Raw genomic sequence first — 21911 nt, 5'->3', positions numbered from 1 at the left:
TATAAAAGGATTGCTTATGCAGATCACCTCAAAAACAGAGGAGAAATGGCCCTGAAGCACACAGCATAAGGTAAGAGATGACAGCTGTGTGCTATCTGGGGTTGCTTAGTGATCACAAATGTATTGTTTTCATTTCTGCACCAGCAAGAGCTTTCATTTGAGCTATAACTTGTACACGTGTCATATGAAAAACATGAAAATGTACAATGTAAAATGTAAAATACCTAGCTCGGGTATCCAAAATACTGTGTATTTAGGTATAAATAACTTTTGTACAGTAGAATAAAAACCAAAGTGATGCATATGTGCATAAAATATAGATTCTACACTTTCAAACAAAACCACTTACAGGGCTCTGGTGCAATGCTAGCCCTTTGAATCTTAAAGCGAAAGTCGAGTTTAAGTGGTTAAATGTTTTGAATATGTAAAACTGTGAGCCGCTAATAGTAATAACAAGGCAAGAAAATAGCCTACTACATTTTTAGGTGTAGTTACAGTGTAACTTAATTACGTGTACTTGCGATATAGAAAGCGGGTTAGGTTTAGTTGCTTGTAAGAATGCTAAATATTTAATTTAATTAATTCTAATTTATGTAATAAGTAAATGGAATATGTGTAACAACCATTTAAAATAAAGTGATACCCTACCCCTAAATGTTTTTGTTGTTGTTGTTAGACTAAAACTGATAATGCTGTGAACATCAGAGTACAGTAAAAAAAAAATCTAAAAGCCAGTTCATGACCTCTTCAAATTTGAGGGTTCAAGAGCATGGTGCATATCATAAATGCAGTTAGAATATGGTTTTTCCGGCTCTTAAAAGAGAAGGAAGGGCTTGACAGTTGTAAGCTTTGAGCACACATGGGAGAGGGTGTTAAAAAATGCATTACTCAATTTAGCAGCGGAAACACGCAGTCATAGTAGTGAGTCAGCCTCCTCTGCCTTTTCCGCTCTACAACTACTAAGTTAGCCTCACAGATGTAGTTTAGGTGAGTAAATCTTTGTGCCAGGTCCAATGGGATGTTTAAGTCTTTTAAATCACTGGTTCAATGGAGGTACAGTAGCTGCCAATGGTAGCTAGTATTTTTTTTTTACATACAGACAAAAAACTATGCTCAAAAAGTAAAAGTTAAGCAGTGAATTCATGCCTAGAAAGAAAAGCTTAGGTATGATGTAGACAATTTTTTTTTTTTTATAATAAACAGTTTTTCAACACTGGATGTGGCATAAAGTAAATGACAAATGTTTGACAGTATAGTAGGGCTTTATTCTGTTTATGCCATACTGACAAAATTCTTTTGAAATGTCTATTTTCTGATGCCTATACTGTTAACCCTTACTGTAGATTATGCAGTAAATAACTGTAAAATAGCCAGTGTTTAGCTGTAATGAAAGAAAACAGTATTTTACTGTAAAAGAAGCAGGATTTGTATGAAATTCTGTAGTGCAAAGAATAAATCACAGTAATTTACTCTATGTACCCATAACAGATATTTACTGTTATAATAAATGGTAAATTACTGATCAACCATTACTGCCCCATCTACTCTGATGCTTTATGTTGCTATTTATATTAATTATATAAATATATATATATATATATATATATATATATATATATATATATATATATATATATATATATATATATATATATATATATATATATTTACTGTTCAGTTTTGATATGTGAATGGTCAGTATTGAGGGGGAGAGTGGGACATTGCAGTGATGATAAGCTGAATTTCACTGCAGCCATCTCTGTGTTTTCTTTGGTTTCTTTTAAGTTTTAACATTGAGTATCAGGAGTCAACCAATGCCACAGAGATCATTAAAAGCTAAGCATAAGATATGGACGAGATGCATTTAAAGGCAAAAATATTCACACAGAGCAAAGAAATTGTCACAATAATTCTTATAACTTTGTTTGCGTTTCCATAATTAATCTAAGCTTTTAAATTGCACTTTCAACTGAATATTAGTATTTTGCTAAATTATTAGTAAAAATGTGTTATTTAAAAAAAAATCTTAAACAGCACATACATACATGTTTGCAGAGACTCAATTAGTTTGTCTGGAAAACTTCAAATGAAGTAAGTAAAAGTGGCATTAACAGTATAGTATAAAGGCTTTCCTAAATAAATGCATAAATCATGTAATTTTTGTGTTTTTTATTATTACTACAGATTTGGAATGACATGAGGATCAGATTATTTATTTATTTATTTTTTTTTTTCCTATGGATGAAGTTTGTATATTTTTATTGTTTTTATTCAACAATATGTGCATGATTGTGATAAATGTAGGCAATTGCTTTGAAAATATGCTATGCACCAGGGGTGTCAAACTCCTGGAGGGCCGCAGCCTAGCAGAATTTAGTTCCAGCCCTGCTTCAATACACTACCTTTAGATTTAGTTAGGTCAGGTGTGTTTAATTAGGGTTAAAGCTTAACTGCACTGTTACCCTTTAGATTATGCAGTAAATAACTGCAAAATAGCCAGTGTTTTGCTGTGATGAAAGGAAACAGTATTTTACTGTAAAAGAAGTAGAGTTTGTATAAAATTGTGTAATGCAAAGGACAAATTACAGTAATATACTTTATGTACACATTACTGTGACAATAAATTGCAAATTACTGTTCAACTATTACTGTCCCATTTACTCTGATACTTTATGTTGCTATTTATAGAGACATGCATTTTAAAGGCAGAAGACAATGATTTAGGCCTCACCACACTTCCACAGGCTGTCTGTCTTATTCTAAACACAAAGGTATTAGAAGAAGTTTTCAGAAAATGCTGGCCCTTTAAGGGAGTCAGGTGTTTGATTTGTTTACTGCTGAGTGCGCTCTATTTTCTGTCCATCAATTCAGATGTAGAGTCTGATATGTTTTAGGCTTTAAATAAGAATCTACAATGAGTAAGTAAAATGTGTTGAAATGTTTTTGAGGGTTTCTAAAATAAGGCTGTGTTTTAAGTTATATTGTTGTTATCTTGAATTGTGTACTTGAAAGCTACATTGTTAGCTAGTTAGCCTCTCCTCGCTTTTAAGTATATTTATTTATTGGATATTGCATATTGCCATAATATACAGATGCTAACAGTTTATGCACATAAAAACCATTAAATTCCATCACCTCAGTAAGGTAACGTGCACAGAAATCATCACAGGGAATCACAAAAAATATGATACAAATAACTATCCACACACTAAAGCTCCACTGTCAGGTCACAGGTTGTGAGTTTGTTGCTAAGTATTTTTCAGAGCAGTGTTTCCACCTATGAATTTATATTAGAAACAATAGAAAAGCTTGTTGTCATGAGATTTTTAAAGTAGATAATAATTATAACAATAAAAGATTGAATCCTTTGGATTTTCGGTGTTGCCGACTTTGTTTTAGTTTTTTATCATTTTTTAAAACTTTTTATTGAGAATTGACACAGTATGTGCCTGTGTTTGACAAACATGTAATATATATATATATATATATATATATATATATATATATATATATATATATATATATATAAATATATATATATGTGTGTGTGTGTGTGTGTGTGTGTGTGTGTGTGTGTGTGTGTGTGTGTTCTTTTCATGTGCTTATTTCTTAATTATTTAAAACTTTAAAAAATATAATAATTATTTTGTGTTTTTTGCTGTTTAGTTTTTTTTTTTTTGCATGGTCTGCATTGAGGAGAAAGAAACACATTTTACTGCAGCACTTTCTGTGTGTGTGTGTGTGTGTGTGTGTGTGTGTGTGTGTGTGTGTGTGTGTGTGTGTGTGTGTGTGTGCGTGTGTTTTTTTTATTTGATATGTGATTGTGATAAATGTTGGCATTTGCTTTAAAAGTATGCTATATACCATGGGGTCAAACTTCAAGTTCCTGAAGAACTGCAGCACAGCAGAGTTTAGTTCACACCCTGCTTCAACATTACCTGTAGATTTCTAACAAGCCTCAATTAGTTTTATCAGGTGTGTTCAATTAGAGTTACAGCTTAAATTCCTGGTCACACTGCACTTTTTTCCCTGTAGACTTCCATTTATATGCATGTGAATGCTGCAGACCTGGAATGCTAGCTCAAAAATTTTAACTATGGACCAGTCGCTTGCTTTTTCAATCTCTAATTATTTTGTGTAATTTTGTGACCGCAGCCTTACTGTGCAGACCTGTAATATGTAAGACGATATTTATATCTGCTGATTTCTTAATTTTGTTATACATTTTCTGTTGTATATTTGTTTGCTGCCAAAACAATAAAATACATTTGTCTGAATTTTTATGCCTTTTATTTTTAATAATGGTTAAGAATACTAATTAATTTTAGTAACACTGACATACTATTAATTTGTATGCAGTATAATGCTGTGAGTTGTAACACTACAGTACAGTAATTAACTGTGCACAGTTTCCAGTTAGTTACCACTACTGCTCTATTACAGTAATTAACTGGCAACACTGTTGCCAGCTACTCACTGTAATGATTCGGTTACAGTAAATAACTGGCAACACTGTTGCCAGATACTCACTGTATTGGTTCAGTTACAGTAAATAACTGGCAACACTGTTGCCAGTTACTTACTGTAACCAAACTTTTACAGTGAGTAACTGGCAACAGTGTTGCCAGTATTCAACTGTAAAAAAGCCTGGTAAGGTCTAACAGTGTAGTGTAGACAGCCTTTCACTGTTGTTAAAACAGAGTGTAAGGCAAACAAGCTTACATACTGAGTTGTCTGATATTAACAGACAGAGGAATAAAATAAAATACCTAATGTCACACAAAAGGAAATATGTATGGTACCAATATATTGTGCATGCCTACAGTTTTTTTTATAGAGTTGAATTAATTTTCTTTTCTCTTGCTGCTTAAATTCAAGCGCAGTCTAGACGAGCAGATGACATTTATCAAAGCCCTTGAGTTGCAAAAGCAGCCACTTAGTCACTGGAGTTGCTAAAGTGTTTAAAGTGCATCTTGAAGGGCAGAGATTATTGTCTATCTTTTAGGATAAAAAAGTCACATTTATTATTCTACAAAATGTGCCTAAGCACATTTGAGGACTTTCAAAGGTACATAGACTAATAAAGCAACAGATGTCCCCCACCTCCTCCTCACAATTCTGCACTTATACTGTATATTTGCAATAAAATTACAATAGGAAGGTTTTTAAATCAACAACCATTATGTGATTAAATATAGATTACTGGGTCTTAACCAAAAGTTGAAACTTTAAGGAATGAATAACTTTATATACTGTTATGAATAAACTAAGGCTATGATCACACTGCAGCCAAATGTGGCCCGAATCAGATTTTTTTGCCCACACGTGACTCAGGTAATGATAGTGTGAACAGCCCAAACAAAATTGGAATCTGATCTTTTCAGGTCAGATCTGTGCCACTTTCATATGTAGCCTTAAATCAGACACAGATCTGATGTTTTGCAATGCAACTGCAGTGTGAACGGTCATGTCGGATTTCATGTGACTTTTACATAATCTTTGAGCGACATGCTCATTCTGTGCTGCAAACATCATCTACTCCTCAGCAGCATAGTAGAATGGCACACAAGGTAATTACTTTACCTCAAACAAGTTGGTTGTTCATTTTGAAAAAGATTTTGGAGATAAAACTGGTTCTTGTTAACGATAAGGGCACGGGTTGATTGCGCAGAGCGTTGTGCGTGTTGCGGATAGGGGACCCGTGTGCAAAGGAGGGAGAACTTTCTCAGAGTAAAAAAAAGGCAGGTGCTCGAGCACCCAAACCCCCCTTCTGTACATGTCTGCTGTTTATAACGAAGTAAAATGAAATAACTCACAAACATCTCCGTCTTCACAGTTGTCTGCGGCTGCTAATTTACCCTTTATGAGTTCACTACACCGGTGATCAAAAAAAAATGACGGCTGTTGTCATAAATTACAAATAACCAATGTTTTCAATCACAAGTAACTTTAACTTATTTTAGATTTTATATGCCGAAATAAACAGTTGTAGCAGAACAATCATTACAGTTTCTGTGAAAAGGGCAATAATCACATAAGCATGATTGGACAACATGCTTACTTCATACAGTATGACGTGTGCAATTAGACATTGTGTCCGTATCTGTACTTCTGCGCATGCGAGTCAGTTTAGGACCATAATCGTTTCACACTGCAAATCTGATATTGGCCAAATTTATAAAAGCAGTGTGAACAGCCATGCAAAAAAATCAGATCTGAGAAAAAAATCATATTTGAGCAGTAAGCGTTGCAGTGTGAACGTAGCCTAAATCAGATGTTCTCAACCTTTCCGTTGAGGACAAATCTTCAGAGAGCATCAGTATATAAATGCTATAAAAATGTTAGTTTTATATATTTTCTCTGAGTATGCAAAGGAGAGAGAGGTTCAACAGGTGGTTTGTCAAGCCCACTCACCTATATGGAGCACACTAAATACTGATATTGTAAAAACTGCAGCAAAATTGAAACCTTCTAGCATCTTGCATGTTTTGTAGCCACAATCTTATTAATATTGCAGTGACCAAAATATTTATGTTCAGTAACTTTATTCAAATCACCATCAACAGAAGCCTCTTGTTGTATATATGTATGCTTCTGAAGTGTTACCTTTATTATAAGGTATCTTTATTTTCTGAAGTTTATGGAGTAAATGTGAGAAGGTGCAAACTACAATATTTCAACACAAATCAGTCTCAGCTTATACCTATAATATATGTAATTAAATATGTAATTAACAACTAGTTGCTCAGTATTGTTCTATATTACTGCATAGAATTTCTGTTATGTTATTTTAAATGTTCCTACTTGTGTTACAACTGTACACACTGTAGGCTATTAATATTGATTTTAACATATTAATCCAAAGCCAAATCCAATTATGAAATTCATTCATTCATTTTCTTTCAGCTTAGTCTCTTTATTCATCAGGGGCCGACACAGTGGAACGAACCGCCAACTTATCCAGCATATGTTTTACACAGCGGATAGTCTTCCAGCTGCAACCCAGTACTGGGAAAGACCCATACACACTCACATTCTCACACACATATACAATGGCCAATGAGCCACCGTAATTATGAAATACTTAAAAGTATTTGATGAACCTCCATTGCAAGCATGTTTCTAATTTCTAATACTCCAAATACCAGTTTCTAATGCTGGAATTTGTTGATCACATGTATGCTTATTGACAAAATATGTGCATTTGAGGACCTCCAAAGGCTAAATGACAAAGCGCAGATACAAAGTAAGTTGTACTAGAAAAAAAAACAATAAATTCTGCTTCTTGGCATGATGATGACAACACATCAAAAAGAGTTGTCAAAAAGAGTGCAGGTCAAAGTAAGCATTGAATCAACAAACAGCTACATTGCACATTTCATGGAGAGTAATATTCATAAGGAGTAATACTCGTTCTTTATATAATTACTCATTGTCAAAATCCCAACTGCAACCTATTGGGTCCTCATGTCAAAAATGCTGAGACCCACTGAATTAGATGCACAGTCAAAGAATAATGTAGTTTGACCAGGGAGACATCCCGGTAGGTTATAGTAGTCAATGACCAAAGTAAGGCAGTTCATGGGGCAGCATAAAAACACAAGCACAACATATCTTTTACAGCTGTATTCCCTTTCAGGTACTCTGCAAACTTTCAGTCAGAGCAGATGTGTCCTGCTCCAGGTGATACATCAGCCTCATCTTAAAGAACACTGGAGGCCACAATCCATTAAAATCATCCCCAGGGGCTCTGACCTCACCTACTGGAGAAGCTTCATTTCACGGCCCTCCATATGCATTTCAGATTTAGTCAGGCCTCCCTCTGGTTTACTGTGTTCTCTATCCCTGTTGTTTTTCTTTAAGTGGGCTCTTGATTCTGTTGTGTTGGTCGGGCCACTTGTCATGATACAGAGTGCACCTGTAATGTCCCCCGCGTCCCACAAAGCACATAAATCACTTCAAAGAGCGGCTCCCCTAACATTCTCATAAACAGAGTCGGGCTCTGATTTATTTCTCTCTCCACAGACCTCTTTCTGCTCAACAGTTCTACAACAACAAGCATCTTCCAACATTATACCTGTGGCCTTGTATGTAGCCAGCTTAAATGAACATCCGGTCAGATTAGTTATATATGCAAAATAGAAAAGTTGAAGGAGACAGGGTAAAAGTCTGTATACTACAGACAATGTAAAATTACAAAGTTACAAAAAAATTGTCCGTCGTGTCTTACACTTCTAATGTGGTGGAGAGAGTAAAACAAACCTAACCCACCTTCCCTTTTGGTCAGTCACTATGAGAAATGTCATAAGAAATTAGGGGATTTTCTAATTTCATGACATAATATCTCTGTTTTCCCATTTGTGGCTTCATTCAATGCTGAGACGTTCCCCTTCAGTCGTTCGCTACATGTTATGTCATACCAATCCCCAAATGTTGTGCAACATAACTTGTAGTGACTGACTGAAAGGAAACAAGCGTTACATCTTGTTACAGATGTTGTCTTACTATTTTATTATTTCTTAAAATAAAGACTAACAGATGCAGAGACAGCAATGCAATATAGACAGAAAACTTATTATGCACAAAGAAAAAAAATAATAAAAAAATGTCTTCTAAACCATCTTTGATTAAACATTTTTAAACTTGAATGAATACTCAGGTTAGCAGGACATTCTAGCAAAACTGCATTAAATATTTGGAGATGTTCATATTACATGTTAGGTGATTACTTTTTAAAACGTTAAAAATATAAAACAAAAAACACAGAAAAAACAGATCAAGAAAATTGGTATTTTGCAGTTTGACAACAGAAAACATGCCAACTGCTGACCAAACCATATTTGTTCATGAATGCCAAAGAGAAACTTATATGTGCAAAACTGTCTATCGCAGACATCAGCTTCTTGTTTCCCTGTTTTCAAGTCCTTGTGCCAAATGTGACACAATATTTATTTGCTTAGCAAATGCCTACTAAACTTGACTGACTGTCTTATGCTTTAAACCCTCAGTGCAGCTGTGGTTTTACTGGGAAGTAGGAGACACTGAGGTAAGCGCCCCTTCTTAGAGTTCAGGTGGCTAAACTGAGAGATCTGTCTCAGAGACCACTGGATTAGCATGGCAACAGTCTACTCTCCACTGCTAGGAGAAGACATGGTGATTAATATAGTCTATTTGTTCTCATTACCTCCAAGTTCCTTCACATTCAGTATGGCATTTTCAAATGGCACTGCTTTGATGCTGAAACCTGTGAAAGAAAACATGCTCATGTTAAAGTTTCAAAGACAATGTGGTTAAAGACAGATATACTGAATTGGATAAATATGATAAAAACACAGCTTTGCATTTATCTACAGTACATAGGCTAGAATTCGGTTTACAGGCTATATTTAAATGTATACATGATTCAAATAATATTTTTTGCAAGCCACTTACTTAAAAATGAGTGACTTTTGCTACACAACTTTGCCCAACCTCAGGCCATCTAAGATGTAGGACACTACTTTTTTCAGTAGAAGATTTAAATGAATTTTTAGCAGAAACCGTGGCCCCCAGGCAATCATTAAATGCAAATAAATGGCTTTTGGCAATTTAAGAGTAAAAAAAATCTGTCCTACAGTCTAAGCCACAGCTCTTTTCACCAACAAAGAATATTTTAAATCCATTATATTTTATCTTTTGACACCGTGTCTGTAGGAAATATCAGTTTACATTTCCAAATATTATTTTTGCTGTTAATTGTAATAATCCAGTGTGGGGTTTCATTATGCACAGGACTCTGACTGCAGCCAGTTCTCTGCATTTGCTATCATCTGGTCTGTCTGGAAAGACATGAAGAAACAGGAAGACTGAGACTGAAAAGCTAAAGTACAATATAACGTTTTACGTGAAAATGCTGTTAAATGAGGTTGACTTTTTTTAAATAATGCCATAAACAGATTTTATTTGTCAATTAACTTACACCAAACACACCAAACCTACATCAACTTTGTTATCAGTCTTTCTGTTTCTTCATGTCTTTTCCAGACAAACTAGATGATGGTAAGATCTGATCTCTGTGAGGAGCATGGGCTGCTGTCAAAATAACTATAATAAATAATAGCAAAGCCTGTGCAAGCAATATTATTTACAATATTATTATCTGTGATCCACTGCAACGGTAAACGGTTCTGAATGCCTTCTCGATAATCTGGAGCACAAACTTCATGTTGCATAATGATGTATATCATATGTTGTTAAAAGTGAATCTTTGTGATTAAGATTGCGAATATATACATAATCCTATGTTTCTTATATAGACTGCAGCATCTAGGATAGGAACAAGTACTATTTTGATGAAACACGTGTCCTCCTGATCTTTAGGCAAAGGAGTCTTATGTATCAGTCTGTGCCCAAACATTGATCATTATATGAAAGAAAACTTGCTTGGACAGACATCAAAGCATCATCAGGAGCCACAAGTATTAATATTATTTTGCCTTAATATTTTCTTAGCCATTATTTTATATGAATCCCCAACAACCCATTTCAGACCAAAAAATAAATAAATAAATATATATATATATATATATATATATATATATATATATATATATATATATATATATATATATATATATATACACATACACACACACACACACACACACACACACACACACACACACACACACACACAAAAATCACTGAACATGTTGGGTGACTAATTAAAAGCTCATTTAAATTTTTGGGTGAACTATCCTTTTAAAGTACAACAATAATGCTGAGAAAGATGCCTCTGACTGACATAAAACAAAAAATTGACATGACATCCGTTCTGGTATTTTCCCACAATTGCATGCAGAGTGAAGGGGAACAGGCATTTGGTACTGATTATCACAAGTGAAAATGTGAGAGTGATCCTCTGAAGAGCACATTTTTTAAAGCTAAGGTTTAGAAGGTAGGTTTCATCAAATGTCCAGCTGGTGAGAATAAATATCCTATGAACAGGCTATAAACTCCGTTTTGGTCTGATGGTGCTGACTAGCAACTCTGACAACTTAATCTAAGCATATTTCCACAAGCACTGCCAAATAATACTTCTCTGTTGTAATTACTGCTTCACTAGACAGTTCAAGACAGGTGTTCACTCCAAAGACAAAGAGCGATCATCATTATACACACATTCAGGGTTTGTTTATCGTCTAGCATGCTGTATACATCACACTCCAATTGTTGAGACGTGGTGAAGAAAGCCTGACACAATTGTGTCTTCTCTTGCGGAAAAAAACAATATTTTCTTTGTCATTGGTAAAAACGGAAGTGAAGTCGTCCACCTTCAGAGGTGCCAGTCGGCAAGACCTCTACTAAAATCAACACACATTTTACAAGAAATAAGGTCTGTGCCACAAAGCCAAGATGTTCTTAAAAACAGACACATGGTCATAGAAAGAGCTCCTCAACAAGTGTGCTCTTTTTTTTGGTAAAGTAGTGTAGTGTTCAAAGGGAGGCTCTCAGGGAACCTGCAGCGATAACGTTAAACAGCTTTTCGAGCTCAGAAAGGGTGAAGAGCACATGGTGACAATGAACAGATTTTGCAGACCTTCCAGAGCACTGGAAAAGAGCAGTGCCAGAGATGAGATATGTACTCCGTACAAATGTGGAGGCTTAACCAAACACACTGCAAAACTAGTGTGCTAAGTCGATTTGTCGGAATGATTTGTCATATTTGTTGAAGAACAGGCGCTGAGCTTTGTGTTACCTGTAAAACTCTTTTGTGAGATGAAAATGTGATTTGAAACTCATTGAAAAGCATGTCTTGTAGGTTTCAAACATGCTGCAGTAAAAAGCTGCAGAGAGGTGTTATACTACCTGTGGTTGGTACCGTGCCATCACTGATCTCATTGCACAAACGAGAGAGCAGACTTGTCTTTCCGGCACCGCTCAGTCCAATGCACACCACGTCGTACTCAGGTCTCGGTGGAGGGGGGGCCTTACAGCATAACTTCTGGAGACACTAATAACACAAGAAGACAAACAGAGTTAGTGACTATGAGTGGTGCACGTCTCGCTAGCTTGCTGATAAGGCTAAAGATGAACAATTAAGGCATATGTTTGCCCAAGAAGACAGTCTGAAAATAAACTAAGGAACAAGAGCTGACAAATGCTAATGAAGTACCAGAGAAAGACGTCTGCTGATGTACTAATGCGGTGATGTGAAAGTAACACATCTGGAAAAGACCTCCTAAACTCACAATGAGATGACTTCATTGACAAAATGAGACATGAAATTCACCACACAGCTGTTGCTTTCTCAGTGACCGCAATTACATGCGTTCCTTCAACTGTTGTGTCTCGAAGACACTAAAACTGACTAGGAAATGTTACATTTTTTTATGAGGAATTGTTTTGAATGGTCATTTATTTCTGCCAATTCATAATGCTCAATATTATTTCATGTGCAAATAATATTGTTTTTCTCTCGCGCCATATGAAAACATTTTCATGCTCTTTGTATGATAACACATTTTTTTTTAAATGATCTCTAGTTATGACATCACACCACACTCAAAAAAAATTTTATTTACATTTTATTTTAGTTTTTAAGGACAACAGTATCTTCAGCAGAAAAGATCTCCAAAGATGTTGTTTTAAATTGTAAAGAAATCAGTGTTTTTGAAACAAATGAAGATAGCAGAAGCCTATGATTAATTTTCATTATTCAGCCTGACATGTTTACTGCTCCAAAATATTTTAGATCTTTGGAAAAATAAAATATATTGTGTTTAAAGAGAAAAAAAGCGTAGAGAGCAGTGAGCACAATACCGTGATATCATGATATTTTTATCCAAGTTTATCATACTGTCAGAATCTTATACCGGCCTATGCCTATTATATGTAGTATTTTAAATAGGATTACCATTTTTTTTCCTACAAAAACAGCCATGTACACCAAAAAAGTCACTAAAAAGGCAGTTAATGTATTTACATATAGAATAAATTTAGGATAAAACAATCACAGACAGGCAATTGAGTTTTTTGCTTAACCATTTATACCTGATGAATGAACACTGTTTTAGTATTTACATGACCTTGCAGTTTTGTGAGTGTAAAACTGTGCATGCAAACACAATAGATGATTAACTGACACTCCTGCATTTAATGTGGCTGAGACCTCCTTTACTATCGCTTGATATTAGGACAGGGTTTATTGTTGAATTTGCTTGTCCTAACATGTAAAATAGACTGTTACCAGACAGTCTAACGCAGCCTGAGTCTGTTTAGTGGGGAGGGTGTGGAAAAGAGAGCGAGAGGGGCAGGATTCTGAGAGCTTGTGTCCTCATGGCAGCAGACAGACCTGTCACTTTATGAATCACTGTTTTTGACTGGAGGCCTGCTGGGAGACATTAGCAGGCAAATGCAGTGTGAACCGTGAATGGGACGGTTAAAGCCAGTGCGGAGAGATCAGTATACAGAACTAAAAAGAGATATCTTTTATTAGCAGGACAGAACTAGTCTGGACCAGGCAGGACTTGATTCTGCCCTTCACCTATAAATATTTTTATTCCATGTGGAAAAATACCCGTCGTAGTCTTTTTATAAAGAACAACTTCTTTTTATACCGACAAATAAGAATGAAAAATGAAAGGAATGAAAATTCACGCAAAGTTATTTTTAATGCAAGAGGCCACCTGGACTAAATAATATATAAATAATTATATAAAGTTTATTATTATTTCTATATATTTTAAAGCTTGTGACACATTTAAGGTCGCAATGCATTTAGTTTCTACTAAAACTGAATTGAAAGAAAATATTAATCTCTCTAAATATGATGAGAACATCTAAATATTGCTAAATTATATTCTAATAAACGCACATAATTCTATAGGAGGCATTTTAAGAATAGTCCAAAATATATTTAAAGATGTATCTGAAAATATACAAGAGTGTCATTGTCCAAAACATGTCAATTCTGCCACAGATCCCTGTCTTCTATCATTACAGCTCACTCATGCATTACGTAATTCTTCCTGAATCCTAATAGGGACTTGCAGGCAAACAAATGTGTCATTTGCTCTGGTGTTCTTCCAGCCTAAATGGCTTTCACAGGCCCTCCTTCACAGGAACTGCCACAGAGAGGCCGTCCTACGTAGTCTGTGGGCCGCACATGCTTCTGCTTTGTCACACAGCAACCTGGACATCTGGTTCTGTAAGAGGCTGATGAATTTACCCTATTCACCCCACCTTCACTTACAGTGCTCAGATGGGATGATAAATTTACATCAGTTGCTGAAGGCACGTCCTGAAGCTTTGACCCCGCGGCACACAGGAGCACTAGGCCACACACTTCAGTGCCTCATGCTGTCGCGGCAGAGCGAAATAAAGGATTTCCCAGGTGTCCGAGAAATCGCATTTCAAACAACTGTTTGGTCAGGATTTTCTCGTGCCAGTAAGGCAGGTTGAAGTAAAGATGCTCCTGCCAAAAAGGGTTTCTATATGTCGAGAAATGCTAACTCTTGATTGATTCTTTTGGCTCTCATCACATTGGACTTGTCTTAATTGTTCGGGAGCCTCGAGACGTTACCTCACCGATGTCGGGGCAGTTGTAAAAGCTGATGAATGGCTTTTTATGTAAATGTTTGTAGATATAAATATTACAGACTGACAACGACCCTGTTATGGCAGCTGCGCATATTCCGATTAAATGTTTTGATAAAAGGTACATAATAATAATAACAATAATAATAAAATCTCTCAGGCCCTCGTATCCCTCCCAGCTTTCTATTTAAAGAAGATGTCAAGACATCAAAAAGTTGATGTAATTAAAAGCCCTGGCTGAGGTCCAGGTCCTGGCACCAATACAAAGATACAACAGCGCAAGAATTCAGCGCAAGAATTCATCTTCAGCTCTTATAGAAACAATGCAGAACAATACGCCACTGCAAAAATAACACCCTGTCTGCCAACTTCTGCTGAATGGACCCCTCGGCTGAGTGAAGGGGAACCCTGTCTGCTCCAGGCAATAAAGCAAAACAGTCGTCTGACTTCCCTCATGAGAAAAGTAACATGCTCAGCACTCTGCCCCTGAGGAGCGCACTGAACGGCAGTGACAACAGTGATCGCTCGCCAGGGTTATTGGCCAAAGGCTTAATCCTTACAGACACAAACTGTATAGAGATACTGTTAGTTGGGGAGTGGGGGGGTATGAGGGTCTGTCTGTCCCCGGACATGCGATGGCCAGCCGCTGCTCACTTGTCTGCTCTATTTTAAATGACAGCTTTGTAATTTTAGAGCCAATAAATGAGGGGGCAAGAGCAAGGGAAGCACCACTCAGACAGACAGGGCTCACATTTCACTCGTTTGCCCTCTGAGAGTGTAGAGACAGAGCAGACGTCTGCCGTTGGGGAATCAGGCAGTGATGCCATCCTGTTTTCCTCTCATGCACCTTTAGGCATCACAATCAAACATGGCTTTGACAATGACACTAATTGGCCTCCAAGGATCTCTGAATTTCTCCACCCCTCGTTTTATCATCTTTTCATTTTATTTAATTTTTTTAATTTTTGAAGAACATTCCATAGATTTTTACATTGGGTGTCATTCAATCATTCATTTTCTTTTCAGATTAGTGCCTTTTAATCCAGGGTCGCCACAGTGGAAAGAACCGCCAACTTATCCAGCACATGTTTTACGCAGAGGATGTCCTTCCAGCTGCAACCTATCTCTGGGAAACATCCATACACACTCATTCACACTCATATTCTACGAACAATTTTGCCTACCCAATTTACCTGTACCGCATGTCTTTGGACTGTGGGGAAAACTGAAGCACGCAAAAGAAACCCACGCAAACACGGAGAGAACATGCAAACTCCACAAAGAAACACCAATTGACCCAGCCAAGGCTCGAACCAGTGACCTTCTTGCTGTGAGGCGACAGCACTACCTACTGCGCCATCGCGTAGCCACTACATTGGGAGTCAATAACAATAATTGTGACTGTCATTATTATAATGAGAAATAGTGATGTAATAGCTAATGCAGCAAAGTGGAAGTATATGAGATTTGATTTATATTTGATATAATTTGATACATTTGAACAAAACAATTAAACATTAAAATATCAGGCTTTTCGCAGTTCTATCAGCAACAAATAGACAATAATAAACCTCCTCTTATTGATTTCAGACGACTTTATATTAATGCATCCATAATTTTCCACAATTTAATCCATAATCCACAATTTGGCCTACAGCACAAATGTAGACCACACAATGTCCCTATTTGCTATAATTGTGAGCTGATGAGGATGTCGGCAACTAGTGCCACCAAGATGTCATCTGTGTAGATGTACTGAATTCAGCACAAACCCGAGCCAGCATCTCTTTTCCAAAGCCACATGCATCAGGTTCATCTTTCACTAATCGGAGGGTGTGTCTCTGGAAGTGAACACATAGATCATCTCTCTGCATTCGATAGATGGCACGCTGAAGTGAGCCCCTCTTTGCCTGATCAGCGTATTCCATCTTACTTTTAGTTTAGGGTGTGGAAATAACCTGCTCTAGACTTAATGGCACATCGGAAAATTATTAGCAGAAAATTGTGCCAGCAATAGCCAACAAAGATAAAACGCTTAGCAGTTATTGATCACTGCAAAGGGCCAAACTGCTTCAGGTCAAGCCAAAACAAGTCTATAATGAACAACATCTGATATAAATAGCACTGCAGAGTGGAAAATATTGCAGTAAATTTAGCACAGGTCCACACTCACTTCAGTATATAGTATTTCACTTAGCTGTATGAACAATAACATTTAAAAGAGTTGTTTAGTTAGGGAAAATAAGTCAATAAGTAAGTCAAAGTAGCATCAAGTCACCTAAAAAAATATAAATATACCATCAACAGCCTAACCTTCCAAACGTATTAAGATCTGCAACTGAATGTTTTGGGATGTAAGAGTGTGAACGCTTGTATTCCCATCAAATTAAAAGAATGTTTTTGACTTTATTTCTTGCTAGTGACTAATTCATTTATTATCATATTTCAGTACAATAAGTGCAGACCATCTTCCATTTACCATAAGCCATGAGAGTCAAAGACAAGCAAACTTGGATTGCTTTCCTCAATTGAGGCTCAAGCTCAAGTTCCAAGCTAAGACCCCCATCCATAGTGTTACTACATGGAAGAAGGAGAGAAATAGAAGAGGAGAAGGAGGGAAATAGGGAAGATTAGGAGGTTGAGAAATGCCGGAAGAATTGTCACTGACTTCCACTTGTATTTGCTTGTAATGAGGACAGACAGAGCTGAATGGTTTGGTTTCAAAAAAGAAAAAAAATTCAAAGAGGGGCTAACTATTTTGACTTCAACTGTATATATATATATATATATCTATATATATATATATATATATACACACACACGATTTTTTTAATTTACTTTTTTTAATTAGCAGATTGTCCCTTATTTAAATCTTTATCACAAACAAATGTAATATAACTCTGTATGGGGAGTCAGTTTTACAGGGATACCTAAAAGTCATCAAACATAGGTATGAAGCATGTGTTTTTTGAGTCCTGGCAGTTTTTTAACAGTGCACCATTTTAAAATCCACATATAATCTGCAGTTATTCCAGTGTCAGTAGCCTTTACTGCAGTAATTACAATGTTGATGCTTTTCCAGGGCATTTTGGGGTCAGTCAGGTTTGTTTTTATTGTGTCCAAAACAGACTACAGTAAGGGCCAATGAGCTTGCGAGTGGGGGAAGGGCAGCCGGGAGCGACACCAGACGCAGACACAGACCTAGGCAGACCAGTCTGAGCCTGGCATTCCCAAACAGACCTCACTATCATCCCAGTCGGCGACCCTTCCCTGCCCAGACACCCAGTAGCAACACTTGTCTGCAGAGCTCAGAGGTGACCTTTGAATTGACAGCGCTTTATATGGATGTCCAGATGGAGCAGCAGTGTAACACACACCAGTCATAACACAGCTCTGACTGCACTCCAGCTCATAGTGAGAGTCCGTGGCCGTCTGGGGTGATGGGGGGGTTACCTTCATTCATCTTTTTTTCTCTTGATGTTGATGTTTGTGGCTTACAGAGGGTTGGCAAGCATGGGGCCGGGGGGAAGTGGTTATATAGACCGTGGTGGAGCACAAGAGTGTGCCAATATAGTGGCTTGCCACATATGGAGGGAGGCGAAAAAAACAAATGCCAGCGAGACTGTTGTGTCCACACCATACCTTGCTGTCACCATACCAACCAAAGGCTGGTTACTAAAGTATTTGCTGGGTAGATCTGAAAGGAAACTACTTTTGCAATTCAAAGAGTTTTACGCTCCCTGTGCAAACTAACAAATTACTCAAGTAAAAATGTAAATAATAATAATAATAACAAAAGTATGAAAACAGCATATTTCAGAAGAAGTTTGAAACTCAACTACAGAAAGTCAAAACAAAAATTTTTATCTTTTTATCCATCTTTTTAAAGCATTTATATAATCTCTGTCTGTCTGTGCTCCCAGTGATCAGTTTTAAGTTTCATAATATGCTAATATGATGAAACATTTGCATTCTCACAAAAAAATGGATACCTTTAAGAGTACAACAGCTTGTCGCTGGGACAGCTCTACACATTATTTAGCCTTGCAGAGTGCTTGACATCTTTAGCAGCCTCAAGGGTACAAACCTCTACTCTAAGATATTAATGTTCATATTTTAAGGTACAATCATCTCTCTTAAAAGACAGCACCAAGAGACAATTTGTTGATGTAGTACTTTGTAGTGTGTTTTTGGTCAAACTATACAATAGGTTTCCATTAGTTCATGAATTTACTAATAAAAACTTAGAATGAACAATAGTTCTACAGCATTAATTAATTGAGGTTATTATACATTTTTGCATTAGTTAATGCATTAGTAAAATTTAAAGTTGTGTTTGTTAAGTCATTGCACTGAGCTAGCAAATGAGTTAACAATGAAGCACCCTATTTTCAGGAATTATTGTGAATAATGATAAATAAATAAGCACTATATTAAATGTATTGTTAATTTTTGGTATATATATATATATATATATATATATATATATATATATATATATATATATATATATATATATAAATTATTGGAACCTTATTGTAAAGTGATACCATATTCTCATACTCTCAACCTGTGCCACACTAAGAACACTACATTTCAGGAACTGCTTTACATAAGTATCTATGTAGGGCTCCACCTCCCCCTAGCTACCATTGCATGTACTTCGCTTTGATAAGCTGTGCTGGTATTCACAACAATCTGACTGAATTTCATTTCATAAATGACATGTATTGATTGTTTACCTCCCTGACATTAAGGCATAAGATGTGCAATGTTTTTCATTTTCTTAAATAAGGGGCAAAGTATAAATGTGCGGTTTTCATCACACACAAAAGCACTGCTTTGAGAAACTACGTAACTGCAAGTCTAGAATCCAAATAAATTTTCTTTATTCTATAAAAAAAAGACTCCTTGTATTTGCAAGAATCCTATAACAGTTTTCAGCTCAAAATCTCAAATCACTCAATATTCTTTATTTTATTACACTACAGGTTGTTTAGATGCAAGAACGAATGTTCCTAAACACGCATATTTGAAGAGAAAGAACGTAATACTGTAAATTAGCATACGTTGCATAATCGACCCATCAAATAATAAAGAAAAAAATAATAGCAAAACAAATAGACAGCAGAATTCATAATGACAACGGAGCTTGATGTTTGAGAACTATTTCTACAATAAACAACACACAAGTAGCCTCAAGTCTTTTCCTAAGACCAGCCTTCTGACAGAGGTTAAAAACAGCCGTGGAAAACATTTGGACCGAGGACGGGCAAAATATTTCTCAGTAGGTGATCCTCTTGCTGATATCAGGTTACTTGTGGCTGCCACATGAAAGAACCCTAGTAACCTACATACATGGGAGTCTTCAGATCCCCTTCAAGCCCTCAACATAGCCCTCGTGGCCCTTTATCCAAAACAGGAGAAACACCCAGACAATGGAGCGGTAGTCTATACTGTCACGGCCCACGACAGGCCCCCCTAGCTGTGCTCTACATGCACCACAAACACTTCAGCCTCATCAGAGGGGATTATCAAACCCTGTGCAGCCATTGTTCTGACCTACCTTGGGTGGCTCGGCTTCACCAGAAAGCTCTTTTACTGGGCCATTTCTCTAGGCTGTAGCCCCCTATGTCTGCATAAGGCCAATGTGTGGGGAGGTGACAAACCCCCAGAAAGGATTGGGGGGGATGCGCAGCTGTAAATCTTAATGTCACCGACGGGAAGGCTGTTGCGGACCATTACCATAAATCTGACAAACGCTAATTTGATGGGAGGCTGTATCTGTCTGGGCTCAGGCTGGTCTAGACGGCCTATTGAGAGATCCTATGGCAAGGGGAACTTTTTGTCCCCCCACCAGGGCCATCTGGATATAGCAATAAGTGGCAAGCGGCACAGTTCACACAATGATCAAAGTGAATTCTTGTAATTGTGATGAGCACATTCCCCAGCTCACCTACCAATACCACAGTCTGGGGTTCATTTCCAAAAGGGGCTGTTTTCATGGCTTGATCATCTGATCACCTTAACGCACAGATCAACTGAAAAGTACCATGATATAAACTCTGATGTGAAATAAGGTAAAAGTAGGTAAGTCTGTAATTACGTACTCACTTTCATGTCATGCCAACCTTTACAACTTTCATTCAGGATCATTTTTTAAAGATCCATGAAATAAAACAAGCAGTACACATGCAAAGTGGGAAACTGGAACTTTCAAGCTTAAAAAAACACAAATCGTAACCCATAAATGTAAAAATCTCATTTAAAAAAAGATAAATTTCAAGGAAATCAGCGGTGAACAAGTCTTCTGGGTTTTGGTGGCACAACTGCAGCACTCAATTGTAAATCTTTAGTTCTTTTGCAAAACATTTGCGTAAATAAAATAAGCGAAAAAGTACGTATGCAAAGTGTAAGAGTGGAACTTTTAAGCTTAAAAAACAAGCAAACCATAAACCATAAAAAAGAAATAAGGAAAAATCTCAATGAAACCCGCAGTGAATTAATCTTTTGGCTTTTGATTGCAATTTTAATGTTCTTTAGCATACGTATTGCTTAAAATATCCACCACTAATTTGTTAAAAGAAATAATAATAAAAAACAAACAGTATTTTCTTCAAAATGTCCTGTTTCTGATTTTATTTCTGAACTATTAAAACGTACACAATCTAATATGGTCTATGTGCAAATAGCTGTAAAATGAAAATAGCTGCAACATCACATCATAACGATAGCTTCTGCACAGTTTAAATTATTGAAAAAAATTGTTGTTTAAAAAAATAAAACCTTTAAAAACATTTGAAACTCATTGTCTCGTTCAGTATGAATATGAATAATGGAAGATGAAATTGTATTTGCAGAAATAAATTCAATCTTCCCAAAAACTTTAGATTATTTTCATTATAAAACCGACTGCTTTATGTGAATATGCACCAAAATAACATTTTCCTGATCTCATGAGGATAGGTAAGTATTTTATTTTATGTTTTGTCAGTTCAGTGGCTAATTCGTACGAATTCATACGAGTTCAGTCGGACAAAAATGTACGATTTTATCAAGGAGGTGTGGCACCTAACCCCACAACAACTTCCTGACGAGACAGATGTATTGCTCTTCAGAAGAATTACAGCCTTCTTTTGCAAGTCTAAAGTAGCCTCTGCCTTTATTGATTTGATCTAACTCTTTTATACATAGATAATAGATTGTCAAGAACAATGTGGCAGCTTTGATGATAAACTTATCTTGGTGTTTTCTTGGTCTTTTTTTATTTGCAAAACCAAAGCATAATTATTAATCATGCTCTCCATTGCTTTCATGGCAGACAAAACACATAT

At 36.4% G+C, this 21911-nt stretch overlaps 1 protein-coding gene across 12 annotated transcripts in view; it reads right to left on the bottom strand.

Moving 5' to 3' along the window:
* arl15a (ARF like GTPase 15a) overlaps positions 1-21911 on the bottom strand; it is a 161754-nt gene that overhangs the window by 108070 nt on the left and 31773 nt on the right. For 8 of the 12 annotated variants that reach the window (XR_015490441.1, XR_015490444.1, XR_015490445.1 and 5 more), the window contains 2 exon segments: positions 11848-11992; positions 9185-9244 (listed from right to left, as the gene is read on the bottom strand). Coding sequence is in view for 7 of the 12 variants with exons in the window: in XM_087252601.1 (XP_087108727.1) it covers positions 9185-9244; positions 11848-11992 (205 nt within the window). In the remaining 5 variants the exon portion in view is untranslated. 12 annotated transcript variants of the gene reach the window in all.

The sequence above is a fragment of the Danio rerio genome, chromosome 5 (assembly GCF_052040795.2).
Source record: "Danio rerio strain M-AB ecotype USA chromosome 5, GRCz13ab, whole genome shotgun sequence".
NCBI classification, from domain to species: Eukaryota; Metazoa; Chordata; class Actinopteri; order Cypriniformes; family Danionidae; genus Danio; species Danio rerio.
This window is presented reverse-complemented; position numbering and strand designations above follow the sequence as displayed.